Source organism: Lipophrys pholis, assembly GCF_963383615.2.
Source record: "Lipophrys pholis genome assembly, chromosome: 12".
Lineage (NCBI taxonomy): Eukaryota > Metazoa > Chordata > Actinopteri > Blenniiformes > Blenniidae > Lipophrys > Lipophrys pholis.
The window spans coordinates 16572422-16590199 of record NC_137641.1 but is presented as its reverse complement, the minus strand read 5'-3'; the positions used below and the strand labels follow the sequence as shown (position 1 = coordinate 16590199).

Genomic DNA, 17778 nt, shown 5'->3' with positions numbered 1-17778 from the left:
AACTTCCACCACTTTATCTACTTTGATAAAAATCCCAAATTGATTTGACATTGTATAATTTTTCACATTTCATTGAACTGATTGTTTGCTATTGATGGAGCATTTCAATGTGGTTTAGAAATGACCAATATTTTATACTTTTATCTGAATTTGTTCGGACTAAAATGGATTATGGTTTGATTACAGATTATCTTTCCAACACTGAAAATGATTTTACTGTGACACACGGACACACACGCACGCTGATGTGTTGGCTGACTGTACACGCACGTGGGATCATGCACGCATGCAACCACGTGAACAAACTCTCCATAAATCTCAACATGCGGGTTCCTGCTTTCTCTCTGCAGTGTGTCGTTAACGCATGTCACCCCCCCAACCCCGCGGATGTTTTGCGGATGTTTTTTTTTCCGCCGCGTTATGTAAACTGACCCATTCTCCCTCCTTTGTTATCAACGGGACGCCGTGACGTCATCAGCCAGCGGCTCGCGACAGACCAGCAAACACAACAAACGGCAGAGGCGGCAGAGCTGTTAGCTTTAGCCCGGCCGCGCTATCTTGCTCTCTCTCTCTGTCTCTCCCTCCCTCTTTCCTCTCTCCCTCTTTCGGAGGAGGACTTGACTCATTTCTCCTCTATCGCACGCCTGAATGTGCGTAGATAAGCCGGAGCGCGCTCTGCTCTGACTTGGACCTGTTTATGCGACCCGCCCCGCTCGCCACGCACCACGATGTCCGCCGCTGCTAACGCCGCTGCTACAGACAACAACGGAGACTCCGGACTGAACGGTGAGCTGGGAATAACAACACCTTGTCATCAAGTTCCCTCATTCAATACGTGTCTGGACACACATCTGCATGTTTATTCGCCATCAAATGCAGATTTATTCACCGGGATAGTTTTTTTTCCACAGCGAGGCTTCTTCAAAGGGGGCGGGGTTAGAACGGTATGTTCCGTATGCTTACTGACAGCTGCGGAGCCAATGGGCGTTCTTTGTCTTTGATTGAATGCCAGTTGAGCCAATCAGCGTTCCAAACATACTGGGGGGTGGGCTTACATGTTGTCAACAAGCCTCAGAAGAAGTGGCAAAAATATGGATAAACACATTTAAATACTTTTCACCTAGTTTCAGTTATTCACTGTTTTGACTTTATTATAATAATAGTCATACACATAACCGTCTATATAGAGCTAATTGCATCGCTACCCTGATTTTTTTATTTTATTTTTAATTTCTGTGTTAATTAATTATACACGATTAACCTATAATTCACCAACGTGCATAGTGTTAACTTGTTTACACATTATGTAAACTAGACTGTGATAGTGGAGATGTACTCCAACAGGCTACGTGTCGCCCACCGGCTTGCATTGGTCATCAGGGGAGTAAACAAAGGCGTGTTTATTGCCCTGAGTCAGGCCTACCTGGACAGCCTGCCTGGTATAAGTTTTACAACACTGAGGAGGAACTTAAGTTGACATGCTATTTATGGCCACAGCTAGAAGGGGACAGACGTTTCGAGCATGAGGCAGGGGAGGGGAGATGGTGTGGCAGCACGTAGCACTGTCGGAACAAGGAGTTGTGTTAATTCAATGCCAGTGTCTGGGCATCAACCTACACTTTTCCCTTTTAGAAACAAGAAGCTGGTGGTGAATCGTTGATTGTGGAAAGACTACAAAATAGCCAACTTTTGGTTGATTGACTGTGGACTGTTTGCTACTGTCATTTCACAGCATATCAGGCTTTTGTCTGAGACATTGAATATTCAAATGAAGGCATAGTAGACATAGAAAAGATCAAACTTGTCATGACATTTCATCTCTCTTCTGTGCTGCACTATATTGTTTGTGAATATTACACTTTAGAACTGGAGTTAGTAACAACACATCCTTGTAACAATCTGAGAAAGAAAGAAAAAAGCTGATGCAGTATTGCTCATGACAGAAACCTCCTTATGTAAACACAATTCTGACGGCATTTTGAAATCTGTTTTGCTTTGTGTTGGGAATGCAGGTTACAGACGGAGCTCTTATAAGAAAGACACTTCTGTGGGTTCGATTAACCCACTTGAGAGATGGATGCTGTGATCTTTTTAGATTAATATCTCCATGCTTACTCCTCCATCAGCTTCTTACACTGGGAATATCGAGCATGCGGCCAACCGCTGGGTCCAATCCCGCTGGCATAGTCTAAAAATTACAACTGCAACGTTGAAGCAAACATTTTGATTAAAAGGGCTTCTATTTCTAACTTTCCCACCGAGGATGTACAGTGAGTGTTTGTGAGATGAGACATAATCCTCAGTTGCAGCAAGATGTGGCAGATAAAAGCTAGTTTCCTTTTTCCTTTTCAAATGTCTATAATAGTTGGTGAAAACATGCACGCTGTAGGCTTTCGAAATCATGCAGTCCGAGAAGCAATATGCTTTTGTCAACAGATTTCAGATTGTACTTGTTTTGAGAAGAAAATTCAGGCTGTTCATAAAGGTCTGTACATACTCCACAACAACAGAGGAATTTATTCTCTCTTCCAAGGCTACAACAGAAGAATGGCATCATTCAGCATTTTCTCCAACACATCTCCGGGGCTCAACTATTTTCTCATGACATCTATTGTGTGATTGAGCAGAAAATTAGAATGAGCATAGTTAATGCAGGAATATTCCACTTAAGTTCACTGTTTTTCCTGCCCGTCTCCTCCCAGGAGGTCTGCTCTAAAGCTCTTAGTATGACATTTCCTGACTACAGCCAAAAAAGTTGTAGTTTTTGTTACTGTCAGAAAATAAAATAAAATTTCAGTTTTTGCGGCATATGCATCCATGCTGCTAGTTTTTCTAAAAAAGTGTGGAAAACATTTGAATTGTGTGTATCATGCTTGACTGAACTCAAATAAGGCCGCATCATGTAGCTCCTGGATTAATAAGAGTTTGACACCACAGTTCGAGACTCTACTTCCTCATTCTCGCTGTTGACGCAGAGAAAATGGAGATTAGTGACTCAGGCTTTCGAAATCGTCTCCTTCGTATAGACATATACAAAGAAATGCCACAAATATTTGCCAGCCACATTGAGATGAATTTCAGGATAAAATCAGAAAATAAACTAAAAAGTACGTACAAGTAAAAGACCGCACACATAATGAGACATACAGTTTTTTTGATGCACCTACTGTCCTGTGGCTGATGGCATAGTGTGCATCCAGGACACACACTGTAAGACTGTCCCGTTTACATGACCACCTTTCAAGTGAAAATGCATAATTTTTACATTTTTGTACAGAAAAGTTTCGTGTTTACATGGCGACATTCTGAAAACAGTGTTGGTTTACACAACAATGGCAGGAACAGTGAAAATGATGTCGTGAGCACGTTGGGCCACTAATGGGTGCTGTTGTTTGTTTCTGTAATAGAACCATTCACACATGCACACTTAGAACAATATGCTAAAAACGTTAACAATAGTGGCACGGACATTCATGTTTGAAAAGGGCCACCTTGGGAGGCGTTCTCCAAAGCGACTCCAAGCACCAGTGTGCCACAAAAGTTTAAAGTTTTCTCTTAAAATCATTGTTGTGTAAATGGCGCCTGAGACGCAGCTTACAGGACAATAAGACCTTGTGCTTATCAGATGGAGAGGCTTGCAGTGTGCTCCATTATCTGATGTTATTCTCTGAGGATTCCTGGCCCTCTCATTTCTGTCACATTTTCATCTAAAGCCCGAGGTCTTGAGGCCAGAGGCAGCCTTGGTCCAGTCTGAGGTTCAGCGTCGGTAAACTAGGGAGGTCACTTCATGTCTCCCCCCGCACTAAACCCACCCGACAGCTGATAACGGGCTCTGCGGCCAGAATGTTCGGAAAGCATCAGCGCCATGGCAACGTGGTTTTAGTCCAGCGAGTGGAGACAATAGTCCGTGGACAGCAGCTTGGCTCGCAGTCTGCTGTGTAATCCACGGGATGAGCGCCGATGCCGGAGTCGAGGCCAGTTTAGGGGAAAGTGGAGCGGCGCTTTGGTAGCGGGCATGATTGGCCTGTTGCCTTTAAAACTCAGCCCCTCCAACCCTCATGTGAACATGGTGTTTGCTTACTGTCACAAAGTGATGTGACCTCCTCAGGAGACCCTCCTCATGTTCACACTGACGAGAACCAGAAAGTGTTTTTATTTCTTTTTTACAAAGCAGCGTGACGAGGAATATTTGACAATCCCACCTCTACATTGTCCAAGTTGTTGCCCAGATTAACCCCCTTTTTATGTATTTGTGCCCACCGTTGACGCGCTATGCCTCCTCAGCTGCCCGTCCATGCCCCTGGCCAAATGGGCAGGGCGTCGTAGATCACGGCCAAGGTCTGTAAGGAACCTCAGGACATAACGCAGCCAGGCATTTAGTGTCCTTTCATCACACAGCACTAAATGGAGCTTTACTCCTGCCCTCTCCTGAGTGACAGCCTCAGAAGGTCCGATTTGTTGTCCCCACTCAGCGATTTAGAGCAACAGTCCTTTTGCAGCAGTTTGTGGGGGCGTACTGCCAAGTGAGGTCAACTATTCTCTTCATACCTATTATTAAAGAAAACCTCTGATATTCAATTAATGAGTTCAATCCCACCGAGAGTATCTTTTCATTGTTATTTAATTTGATTGATATTGACACGGATTCTTCTTTTTGTGTAACAGTTATAACGTTTCATAGACCTAGCAGATAAATCCATTTTAATGCATCTATGTAGCATTTTCCACTACATAAAATCAGTCTGGAGCCTCAAAACATCTGAAATAAAGGGGGGGGAAAAGTTTTTTTAAATTACTTTACATAATAAAAACTAACCTTGCATTCAACCTTTTTAGCCAATTTGAGCAATTTGTCGTTTTCTTAATTGATATTTCCCATTTCGGCCATTTTATGCATTTTGGTTGTTTTAGCTATTTATTGTGTATTATCTAATAGTTACAAGAGTTTCAGCTATATTAGCAATTTCAGACTTTCACTGTTTTTAGTGATTTTACTACTTTGGCTGTTGTTTTATTATTATTATTATTATTATTATTATTATTATACATTTTGTGTAGTTTAAGATATTTGTTTTTAGTAATTCCAGCTGTTTTAGCAGTATTATCTTCTTTAAAGCACTGTGGCATGCACGTAAAATAAAAATGAAAGCAAGATGTTTATTTCTGTAGAATTTTCTGAAAGTTTCACAGACCCACTACAGAGAGGCTGAAGGTTGCACAGCCCTGATAAATCACAGGAAGAGTTTTTCAGGTTATTGTGCACAGAGGAGCCCAGCAAGGGCAAATGATAAAAAAATAAAAAGTCAAAGGAAGTCATTGGAACTTGCTGAAGATAAAACACACTGTTAGATTATTGTAGCTGACTTGTGGTGATTTACAAATGTTTGTAGTAGACGGAGATGCCAAGTCTGTGATTTCAGACGATTTTAAGTAAGTGGAGATAAAAGAAAAAAAGAAAATACAGCGTTTTTCCTGGGCTCTTTAAGTCACATACCACGTGAAATAACCTTGCAACCAATGTAGTAAACACAAAGCCTTATGCAACCTTATGCAAGCACAAAGTACGAGTACACGCTAAAAACCTTTGATGCACATTTCCAGTTAAATCCAAAGTCCAAACAATGCAAAAATAAAGACTCTAATCGGCTGAAGCACGACATAAGACGGTGGGCTGTGCAGAGGCGTACACACACACAAGCTGTTACGAGCTCTGGAGTGTTCCCAACTGGGAAGGAAAAGAACACAGTGAAATTGGATGTTTCCCATTTGCAAACGGTTGATTTCTGTGGAGGAATAACAGATCTCGCTCTGAGCCGGATGTGAGCTTATTGGTTTATTGACACAACTTCAGTGACTGCATCTTATCAGCACACTGACACTTCTGCCTTGTAACCAAACACGACTGAAGACGCAAAGCCATGCAGAATTTGATCTGATCTTCAGGTTGAAACACGTTTTCAGTCCTAACAGTTCACAAACATTTTGGCTAAATCTTTCTACTGAAACTCGCAAATCAAAAGTAGTGTTGTTGTTTTTCTTGCTTCAGGGTCTTGGGTGGAGTTGGAGATGAACAGAGGTCATCAAGGCCAGTCGTCTCAACCCGGCGGCCCGGCTCCAGGCCTGCTGCCCCTCCCCCAGGTGGAGGAGGAGGAGGAGGAGGCCATCGTGGGAGGCCTGGAGCACGTCCCGTCGTCGTCCTCCATCCACAATGGAGACATGGAGAAGATCCTGCTGGACGCCCAGCACGAGTCCAGCCGCAGCAACTCCTCCTGCGACAGGTAGTGTGACAGCAAGACTTGGGAACTGCTTCAGTCTTCTCTCTTCCACCTCGGTTTTGTGTCTTATATCCAAAGAAACGCACCGAGGCCAGAACCCAGTGAACAGCCTGCTAGTCTGTGAAACGTAACATATTTACTTTGTCATTTAAACACCATCTTCACAGAATAATACAAAAACAAGCGTCTGAACAGACTTTACTTATATGGAGCAGTTTAGTGCTTCAGCGGTCTGAAACGGCTCCACGTGATCTCTTAGAGACATGCAGAGAGATAATCGTCTCCCCGCAACGTTGACATGAAGCCTCTGCTTCTGCTGACGACGTCAGATTGATAAGCAGTTTATGGGAGTGGAAACCTTCCAAAAATGCGGATAGGTCTTATTATCTCATTACAGCAGCGCATCAACAAACTTCCTCCCATAATTGCTTCAGTTGGGTCCATTTCTATAAATTGTAAATTTATCACACGTAAACTGAATCATTCTTTATTTGAGCTTATTCAAGAAGATTTACAATACAGTGTCTAAGCTTATTAGAATATTTCAGAAGATCAGATGTTTCTCCATTTTCTTTCCAACTGGAGAAGATAATTATCAAAATCCAAATTGCTAGAAACGCTTCGCTTTATGTTGTTAATGTAGAATAAATTGGAAAAACATGGGACATTTCATTGCATTTGGTTTGTTTATGACGATAAATGTAACCCATTGATACAAAATAGTGTGACAAAACCATTTTTAGTTCATACCATGATACAGATTTGTTTTGTTTTGTGCAGCAGCAGCAGCATACTGGAATAAATGTAGTTTTTTTTTCTTTTATTAAATAGCCTCAGTTTTCATCATGCAGTAAGAGACTCGGTGCAGACATGCAGTAAGTTATCCCTTGTGTCTAACTGACAAACAGACTTTCAGTCTTACTCTTTGTTAGAGTAATTTGGTGCATTTCTGAAAATATCTGGAGAATGCAAATATTCATCCATGTGACAGAGGATGATGGGAAATCATTAATGACTGCAGTGGCTTATGTTAACTCTCCTAAAGATAGTCACAGATAATTCAGAGATGTGCTGACTTACATCTAGCTTGCTTGTGCAATGTTTTAGAAAATAACCACGTCCTTCAGAGGAAATATCTCAACACTCCATGAGAATATAGTCACTTGCTCCATGGATCTCAATATATTTATTCACACTAACACTGGATGTAAATAGACCACATATTGGATGTATGTCAACCAAGATAGCTTTTATTCTTCCCATGGCAGGTGCTGCTTAGTGAGTTTGATGCCCTCACAGGATTACTAAGGTTATATTTGAACAGTTAAAAGCTCCAGATCACACTGGAAATGTTCAGAGGGAGCAGGAATCCCTCTGGCAACAAAGACACACTACAAAGAGACTTGCGGTCCGAGCGCTTGTCTTGTCTTGTTTCATCTGTTTGGTGTTGTTTGCTCTGTCCGTTCCTGCTTCAATCAGTCTGCAGAGGAAGTTATTTGGAAGACATCTGTGTTTGTTGCTATAAAAGCCCTGAAGAGCGACACTGCTGCATGGTTTTGACACGCATCTGTTCCATTTACCACCATTAGGATTCCTGCAGCACTCAGTGTTGATATTATTCGATAAATTCAGTTGTTCTGGAGCGGGAATTAAAAACATACCGCACCGTGGAGCTCCATTACCAGGAGCGTCATAACAAAGACAAAATGACAGAATCTTCTTTTGAGCTTGTGACTTCTGTCTGACTTGAGCTGCCGACTTTCTCTGTCCCGCTCCCGGTGACAGCTGCTGGTTTCAGTCAGAGCCAGCTATGTATTCACGTCCTGATGTATTGAGTAATGGAGTTCAAATGACTTTTTGTTGCTCACGTTGAAAACTGTCGCCGGGCGGCTGTCTCTCTGGAAACGTTTGCCGTTCAGAATACAGAAATGTAACACATGAGTGTGCGATTTGCAACGGTTGCTGCATTTTTGGGGGGTTAATCGGTCACTGAACCAACCGCCACAGTGCGTACAGCTCATCTAATGTGTCAGAGCAACTCCTGCGTTCACATGAGCATGAGAATACAGTTTCAACTATTGCATCGTTTACTTTTCCAAGTCAAGCGATTACGTCTTTATTTTTGGTAACTTGCGGGTTGCATCTGTCATCAGGCATTAATTTCCACTGATGTAGGTGCAAATAACAATTCAGAGATGACTCACCATAAGGGAGCGATCGCACCAGTTTTAGTTTTTTTTTTTTTTTTTTTTCGATTTTTAACAAAGTATGAACACTCTGAACAATACATGAACATATATATATATATATAGCTACATCCTCTCAGACACCAAAAATAATTAGACATCATTCAATTATAGGCTTAAATTATACAATTTTTCCTGATGAGCTCCAGTATTTATGTAATTCGCTCCAGTGGTAAAGCCGCCATCATTTGCCGACAGTCTGCAACCTTTATGAACAAAAGAGCCATTTTTGTGATTTTTCCACCAAATCAAATTTACCAGGAGCCGCAAAACACCTTTGATTTTAAAATGAGGCTCAAGCGGCTTCTGATGTTTCATATATACAGGAGTTTTGAATTGTGTCTTCTGTTTGGAAGTTTTAATTGCAATTTAGGATGGTACACATTTATTGACATTTTCAGATGTTTTTGTACCTGATTTTAGTGGTTTCGTCCTTCTTTTCAAGCATTTTTCAGACAATATTGACATTTTATAATAGAATAAAATAGAAATACTTTGCTAATCCCAGAGGGAAATTTCTTCAAGCTCCACGCAGAAGGAATAGAAAGAAAGTTGAATATCATAGAAGACAAGATAAGAATTAAATAAGTAATTTTAAATAAAAATATGTAAAAGGCTCAACAGTGATGAATATAAGCACAGAAATTATGAAAATAACCAAAACAGAGCAAATGCTAATTATAGGGAGGATGTTTTAGCCATTTTAACTCTTGTCACAGCAGATAAGCTTTTTTATTCCATTTTCAAGCTTTCTTTTCCCCGTTTAGAAATTCTGGTCATTTTAGCATTATTGCAAATTTTTGCGATTTTTAAAGCCTTTTTCATATTTTAAAAAAAATTATGAGAAAATTACTCTGGTGTGTAAATATATTATAAATAAGATAAAATGTTTATTAATATCTAATTTAGTGAAATTGACAGTGAGCCACTACAAAAGGGCCAAAGAGCTCCACCTTGCTCCAGAGCTGCGGGTTTCAGGCCTCTGGGTTAATCCAAAGTCCAATTCTAGGTTCCAATGTGTCTTTCCAAAGTCTAGTTTTCACTCCTTGTGTATCTTACATTTTGAGGATATAATCCCAAAATGAGGAGACCAAGATCCAGTGCTTCCTTTAGATATGATTTCTTTTAAAGTTTGTGTGACTGCAATACAAAAGGTCCCGGCCTTCCTGCGTTCACGCATACGGTGCCACAGCATGCTTTTGTTTTCATTGTCTTTGTCTGGATTGTCTGAGTTGTATTTGTTCAATTGTAATGGTGGGATATATATTATATATACGTTTACTCTTTGTGTTGCAGCAGCCTTAATCTAGAATTCCGGGTTTGTTTGTGAGCTTCCACTGACACATCCTCTTTTCTGATGGTTTTGACATTTGAACCGCTTTTACTGAATATTTCCTCCCAATTTAGATTTTTGTGGTTTGGTTAGAATATTATTCCGTTTTGCCCCAATGTAGCTTCTAGATGGCTCCAGCTTTAACACACCCTGACACAGTTGCCATGTGGACACCTGAAACCTGGAGCTCGCACGCATCGAGTGACGAGACCTCCCGTTGTTGCTTTTTGACGTTTTCAATGAGTTCAGCGAGGAGTCGCATTATTTTTAATCAAATGTGAGCGATCCTACAAACCCGGAAAAAGACGAGCCGAAGAGTGAAAAGTTGCTCCACATGGAATACAGATGAGGACACAGGAATTTCCGGCATGACTGCACAGATAAATAAAGTCATGAGTTCAGAGCTCGTGACAGATTTCAGTCACGTGGTTCCTTTGTGTTTGTCTGCTTTGATTCTCATTACTGCCGCACATGTCAGAAGATATAGCTGATTGTAAATCGAGAAATATAACGAGATGATATGAATACCTTTCGTCCTTATCTTTTTTGGAGGGGTGTTAATTCCAGGTGCTTTAGCTGTTTTACTTTATTTAGCTGTTTCTAGCCTAGATTAGATCATTTTTTCGAATCCTTGTGGCATGCAAATAAAATAAGAATGTAAGCAATATGTTGATGATAGTACAATAGTTCTCAGATCATGCTCCATAACTGCAGGGTGCAGACCTCGGCTTTAGAAAAACACATTTCAATCTGTAATTAAGATTTTCTTCAGTCTGGAATGAAAGAAATCATGAAAATAATTAAAAATAAAAAGCCTTTTCTGATGTTAAATAGAAATGGCTTTCAGTCAGGAGTCCCAAATGACTCCCACATGTTAAACACACATCAGGAGCTTAACGGGAAAGGAAGCATAAACACTCCTTCTCATTAATGGTGTGACATCACTTGGTTTCCAAAATCAACCTTCCACAAGCACCTTCTCTCACTTCTCGCCTCACTTTTTCCTGAGCGTGTTTTTAAGAAGAAAAAAAAAGAAACTCTGACCTTTCAACTCGCAGCCACATCATGTGCTTCTGTGTAATCCTGGAGCTGCAGTGAAGCGGGCCTTATCGGGGAGCTGTGAGTGAATCACCTGAGGATGTTTCTTCAACGTTTGAACCAAGAACTTTGGATCAACAAGCTGACGCTCAAACATCAACGTGGCAGCAGCTTCACACTTTGGGAGCCGGGCGGTGTGGCATTACTCCCAGTTAATTAAGAAGATGCTGACTAAGGTTTCTCAGACTCACGCTTCACGGCATGATTCAACAAAGAGGTCAAACATCCGGGACAAGGTGGAATAATTAGAGCTGTTCTGGACGACTAATTTCTCTGGAGGCTAAATACAACATGTAAAGCAATCAAGCTTCATATCAGCTTTATATTCTTGTACCAGATCAGTGTCTTTGGTTGAACTGCTCTGTGCAGTGGAGCTCTTATAAACCAGTTATTATATTACGTGTTTTCATTTTCTGAATGAATTTTAATCCATTCATATTTGATATTTCCACAAAGCGAGGCCCTGAGCATCAATATTTGACCAAAATAACTTATAGGCATAGTAAAGATTTGTTTTTATATAAACTATATCTTACACGAATCAACAGAATGACTTATTAACAGTTCTAATAGTACTTTAATACATTGTGCGACAGTATGTCTCCTAATCTTTCCAGTATCATAGTACTGCTTTACGGTCACTCAGTAAACTGTGTTGTGGTATTAAGTTTACTTTATAAAGTTTGTTTTTTCTCTCTCTATTTAAGTCAAAACTTCAAGAGCATTAACCACAGTTTTAATGATCAACTGGAAAATCTTCTCAAAGTTACGGCTGCATCCTTTTCTTATATATCTTTTCAATTAGTTTTTTGAAAGGAATGACTCCTGCCCGTGATTCACCGTCACTTCTGCAATTTAGTCTTTTACAGTATCTCTAACGTCTTCGGAAAACTATTTGTTGTGTTTTAATCTAAACACTTTTGTACAATACAACATGATCCTACTGCTAATAATAGTGATTTACAATGTGCTTTGACAGGAAAGCAGTAAAGAAGCAGCAATAACAATGAAAAGAAATTATTTAAAAAAAATAGTATGTGTAGGATCAATAAGTAATTTTTTATAAAAAAATTTATTGATATATTTAATTTAATTTTTCCTTTTTTTTATTACCAGGTAAGGTAACTGAGAATTGGTTCTCATTCACAATAACGACTTGGTCAAGAGGCAGCATACAACAAAACAAGGCTAACTGGAATTAAATTGAAGAAGTGTTGACAGAGTAAATAAAATGACCAATACCAAGAATAGAGGGAATATCTGGTGACTTTGAGATCTTTCCACAATGGCTACAGACACAGGGTAATAACTACTGTTATTATAAGTGAGCTGCTTCTTTTGTCTTCACTGGGAAGGTTTCAGATTCGAGTCCTCATCTGTCTACTTGTTGAAGTTCGATCTTTCTATGTCTGTCTGTTCCAGTTTGGTTCATGTGAGCTGGTGTATTCCTCACTTGACCTCTTCCTCATAAAGCATTGTAGTAACGTCTATGAGAGTTTATATATTAAAAAAAAAAACATTCTTGTGTGTTTCTGCCTGTTCTTTGTTCCCCGCAGCCCCCCGCGGCCCCACACTCCCCAGGATGAGGGACAGATCATCTTCGACGTGGACTTGACCGGCAGAAGAGACAGCCAAGTAAGCTCGTCTGCCTCACAGGTTTCTTCATCATTCTGCAGCTGTGAAGTCACTGTCCATCACACACACTCCACAAATCTTTAGATCCGGTGTTGTTTGCACTGGCAGAGCGAACGGGGCAGACGCAAAGCCTCCTGAACGGACGTGTGTGTGTTTGTGTCTTCCAGTCTGAGGAGGACGTCTTGGAGAAGGAGAGGGACATGGACATCCTGATGAAGGACGCAGATTGGGTTGCTGACTGGTCCAGTCGGCCGGAAAACATTCCCCCCAAGTAGGTCTCAACGCGAGTCAACAACAGCCGGCCGCGCTGGCGAGCACACTCAGCGACTGGTTTTATGCTGAGGAAGCAGCTCATCACCGCCACAGTATAAACACTTTAACGCACACACAGAAAGCCAGCTGCCGCCGCAACTTGGGAGGCGTCGGAGCGGCAATTTCCTACAATGCGAACGTGTTTTACGTGGCAAAGATTTTGTGATTTTTAGTTTGTGTCTTTGACATGGATTCCTTGCAAATTTTAGTCCCATAAACTGAGGTCCCATACTTGGAGCGAGTTTTACAGAATGAGCAGAATCTTTCTAAAAACATCCTTTATCTGAGGAAAAGACCCAAGTTATTTATTGTTCGCTGAGTTCCAGCTGTTAAGGAAGTGTTCATCAATCCATAATGAAAGTCAATACGTTGGTCACAATGTTCACAAAGTGTCTCCCTTGGACTGTGGCTTTTGTATTGGTGAGATTTCTCTTTTGTTCTCATTATGTTTGTGCATCGCAGACATTCATTCCTTATTCAAAGAGTTTCTCGGTTATTTATTATATATTTGCTTGTGTTGAGTTACAGTTTGTGTGTGTGATCCGTGCAGGGAGTTTCATTTCCGTCACCCTCGACGCTCGGTAACACTCAGCATGAGGAAGACCGGGGCCATGAAGAAAGGAGGCATCTTCTCCGCCGAGTTCCTCAAAGTCTTCATCCCCTCGCTGCTACTATCACACATCCTCGCTCTGGGGCTGGGGTAAGAGTCACCTTCACTCCATCTTGTTAAATAAATTTAAAAACAGAAAACAACTGAGGACAAACTTCTGCTCAGTTGGCTTAGAGACATGTGACCCAGCAGGGGGCGCTATAGCGCCACAGTCAGGACTCAGCCGTGTGGCTTCATTTTGTGTCTGGTGCTCACCTGCTAAGACGCTCCCGCGTTCACACTGTCCAGGACAGAAACTCCACAAACCAAGCTCCTCGGGTCAGATCGTAGTCAGGAAGCAGAGCTCAGACATCTTCAGTAACATTCTCTGAAGTTTGAAAAGGGCCGATGGCATATTGGTTGTATTTTTATTCATTTTAGAGTAATTGTTTGTGTCCGTGTGTATAAATGAGAAAGATATTCAAGATATTATCTTATGCCTTAGACCAGGCACGTCAAACGTAAAGCTCCTCGGCCAAAACCACCGAGGAAATTCTTCAAATAAATCAACGTTTTCTGAGAAATCGTCACAAACCTCTTGAGAGTAGCAACACAACAAAACACTGAGATCCGAGCTGAGATATCAGTGACGCTGCCGTGAAACTTGGCCACCTTGTTTCTATCAAATTAGCGTCATTGCCATGCTGTCGGGGTTAGTTTATAAAAACACCCATAATGCAACAGCCATAGGAGAAGTTTTCTGGACATTTCACTGTGTTGTGCAGCGGAAAGTTTCATTAAAATTGGCTGTAAATTGTGATTGTGGTCATTTTCAGCAGTAATTGTTTGGTTTTATTAAAAAACATAGGCATCCTCATCACGTATATATTTGGCACCACAACAAATTGAAACCTTAAAATGTAAAGTTTCTCATGGCACTATTCTACCAATGGAGATAAAATCGGGCTGTATGTGTTTGACACGGCTGCTTTGGACAAAGATCAGCCCGTTTCTCTGTGTTGACTCCACATCCAAGCAGTTTGTTTTAAAATAACATTTTACACTGTAGGAATGTTGGAGTTTCCTCCTCAAGCTGTTGTTCTTCGTCACGTGAAGCTCAGCGCCTTTTCTTTGTTTCTCTGTGAATTACGCCACTCCTATTAAAAATGTGCGACCTGCACAAAAGCATAGTTCTTAACGCAGCTTTGGCTGTAGTGATCACGTTCTCCTCATATTAAGCCTTTAAAGTCCTTTACCCTCTCGTGCCAACCAAACTAATCTCGCACTGAATCAGCGTAAGCCGAAAAGCCCCCAAACGAGGCTAAAAGTAGAAGCAAAGGTGGGTTTGCTTTCTGTGCACACGGGACAGAATCCACACATGAGAAATGTTCTTGGAGTCAGGTGAAGCTTCCTGCTGGTGAAAAGCCTTAAAGGGGCCCCTGAAGTGGCCTTCATGCAGATAAACATTAAGCAGTGTAAAAGAGGGAAACATACAGATAACTTCATTATTTAACGTGTTTAATGTGAAACTAGGCAATATAAGTAAGAGAGAATATTTAAATGATACTTGACCTTAAGAAATGATGGATTACCTTGATCATTGCAGCAATTATTACCAATCTGGAGAAAGTACTTTTATTCGTTTCATATATTTCTTTGTTAAAGCAAGCTCGCCTTTTTTTTATTTACCAAATTTAGGTACTTTTTTACATTTTGTTTCCCATCATAGAGCTGGACACGTTTTATTGAAACACACATTGTATGAACAGACATGTGCAACAGGTGTGAGTATTCCAGGCTTATATAATATCTGGCCAAACAGCCAATAAAACCTAAACCTCACATTATAAATATTCATCCAGACATAAACTCGGCATGAGAGACGATCCCGGTTGTTTGTGAGTTTAAAGAGTTGGCAGCAGTGAGATCACAATCATTTGATGAAAGTAGAATATTATGTGATGGCAAGCCGTTTGGTGTCAGAACAGTTTTTGCTCTTGCAACAAGAAGAGATGTAGAATCTCCTCCTGTTGCTGCTTTTATTGAAAACGTGCATGGCTGCTGGACGGAGGACAGAACAAGATGCAGTGTTTAAAAAAAAACCGTTCACCTTCGTAATCGTTTTCAAAAAGTTGAACTTCCAGTTTTTCTGTGGTGCCGAGTACCGTCGTCGTGTCAGTAGAACCCCAAAACTGCAACGAGAAATGATCAGTTTTCAGTTGAAAACATTGTCTTGTAAACGGGGCTTCGTTCCCTCGTCTCCCACTTCGTAAACCTCCAAGTTTGAAATCTGTTCTTACAAAAGAGTTGAGCTTCTTCTGTGTTCGGCCTCCCCAGAGTCTACATCGGAAAGAGGCTGACCACGCCAACTGCCAGCTCTTTCTGAAACCGAAAATGGAGAAAAGTGCCTGAGAGGTGGCCACGAGCTGTCGGAGAAAGTTTTTACTGTTGTGAGAAGAACCCCCCCCCCCCCCCCACCCACCCCCGCTACTCCTGCTCGCTTCCTTTCCTCCTCCATCCTGAGATTTGACATGTTCTCAGGTGAAGTGCATCCACCTTCTTCTCAATCAGCTCTTGTCTTATTGTCTGTAGATAACCCCCCCCCCCCCCCTTGTACCCCTCCCCCACCCACCCACTCCCTCACTCATTTATATAAGCTTTTCAAATACAAGTTAGATTATACTTCCCTTTTACTTCCCCCAGCAATTGGGTTTCAATCTATATATCGGGTGGGTTTCCAGGGAGGGACGCAGCATTAAACCAAACATTTACACACACACACACACACACACACACACACACACACACACACACACACACACACACACAAATTGTTTCAGTTCCCTCCGATTCACGCGACTAAAAGGGGAGTACTGTTTTCCAAACGACCACAGATTGTGCCACACTCGATCTCCATGAAGGGTTCGACCAAATTGGGAGTCGGCTACGCAGACTGAACCTGTGATCATGCCTTTATCTTTAATTTTTTAAAGTAGCCATCTTCTTTAGGTAATATCATCTTTTTTTATTTTTTATGTATTTTTACAAACCGTGGTGGATTATTGAGACGTTGTAACGATGAAGGCAGTTAGTTACCATAGTGGCCAAACCCCAACCACAGGCTCTCGTGAATTTGCGCTCGGTGGGGGGTGGGGGGGGAGCAGAGTGAGTTTCTGCCAGAAGAAAGATTTCTGTGACTTTTTTTGTTTCTCTCCCTCTCTCTCCCCTCGACGTTCTCTGTGACAAAAAGAAAAGTCTGTTGAGTTGTGCATATTTTTGCTCAGTGACAATAACTGGAAAGCAGGGTGCGGAGAGTTGCTCAGGCTTGCGGTGCGTCCCGTTCAGTGTGTTGCTACTTACAGTATTTTGTGGTCCGGGCTCGGCGACCTGTCCAAACCGCCATGTTGTTCATTTCCCCGCCGAAGCTTCCTGGTTGTTTTCCGCGTCGTGACCAGACTTTCCTCGCTCACTTTCACACCGTCTGCGTGCATTTTAAAGCTACATTAAATCCTCAGTGCAGTAATGCCACCTGCTGCCACACGGTGGTGTCGTGAGTCAACATGTCTGAAACGTTTGGCAGCTACTCAGTCGAAACCTGCCAAAACTACATGCTTCAGTTACTCCCTACTGCCACCAAGTGTGCAAAAGTGGTACCATTTATGTAATGTATCTTTAAATGATTACATGATTTGTTCCCCCCAAAACAATGCTTAAAAAGTTTGAGATTTGTAATCAGCTGATTTTTGATTTGAGGAGGTTTTGAGTGATTGTAGTAAAAAAGAAAAGAAGAAGTAGAGTGCTTTCATCAAATGATTTACTGTTATTCAAAGAAATGAGCTTTTCTTGAGAATTAAAAACACTTGAGCCAGCGCCGCTTTTTTGATATTCCAGTGTGTCAAAACAAAAAAAAAAAAAAAAAAAATAGACGAGAAAGATGCAGAGGTGTGAACTTTGGACGAGGCAGAAAGTACGTTTGACTTTTCATGCTCCCTCTCGATCGGCCACTGAAGTGCAGCAGCGTTGCGTCGACTGACGGGACGGGACGGGGGGGGTTTCCGTCTCGGCTTGAACGCTGAGGTATCTCTGAGGCTGAACTGCAGTCGGGTTTTGGTGCAACTCAATATTGTTTTGCAGGAAGTAGATATTCCCTCTGCGTTCATGACGCTGAACAGCATTTTCCTCATTTCCGGACAGAGTTAGTTGATTTTGGAATCAGATTGAGGTTAATTTCAACCTCATTTCTGGCATTTATCTTTTTTTTTTTTTTCTTCTTTATTTTAAATTCCAAAA

The 17778-nt window shown here is 41.4% G+C and overlaps 1 protein-coding gene across 1 annotated transcript; it reads left to right on the top strand.

Moving 5' to 3' along the window:
* Positions 1–490: 490 nt before the first annotated feature.
* Positions 491–17388, top strand: bnip3lb (BCL2 interacting protein 3 like b). The gene is made up of 6 exons (XM_080476367.1): positions 491–786; positions 6047–6278; positions 12509–12587; positions 12755–12858; positions 13450–13599; positions 15826–17388. Exons 1-6 carry the CDS (start codon positions 729–731, stop codon positions 15872–15874), a joined length of 672 nt encoding a protein of 223 aa, XP_080332493.1. The 5' UTR covers positions 491–728; the 3' UTR covers positions 15875–17388.
* Positions 17389–17778: the final 390 nt, after the last annotated feature.

Excerpts from the sequence above, each read along its gene's own strand:
- bnip3lb (XM_080476367.1), top strand. The coding sequence starts at position 729 with ATGTCCGCCGCTGCTAACGCCGCTGCTACAGACAACAACGGAGACTCC. Across the intron at positions 6,279-12,508 it reads AGCAACTCCTCCTGCGACAG|CCCCCCGCGGCCCCACACTC; the intron begins GTAGTGTGACAG and ends TGTTCCCCGCAG. Across the intron at positions 12,859-13,449 it reads CCGGAAAACATTCCCCCCAA|GGAGTTTCATTTCCGTCACC; the intron begins GTAGGTCTCAAC and ends TGATCCGTGCAG.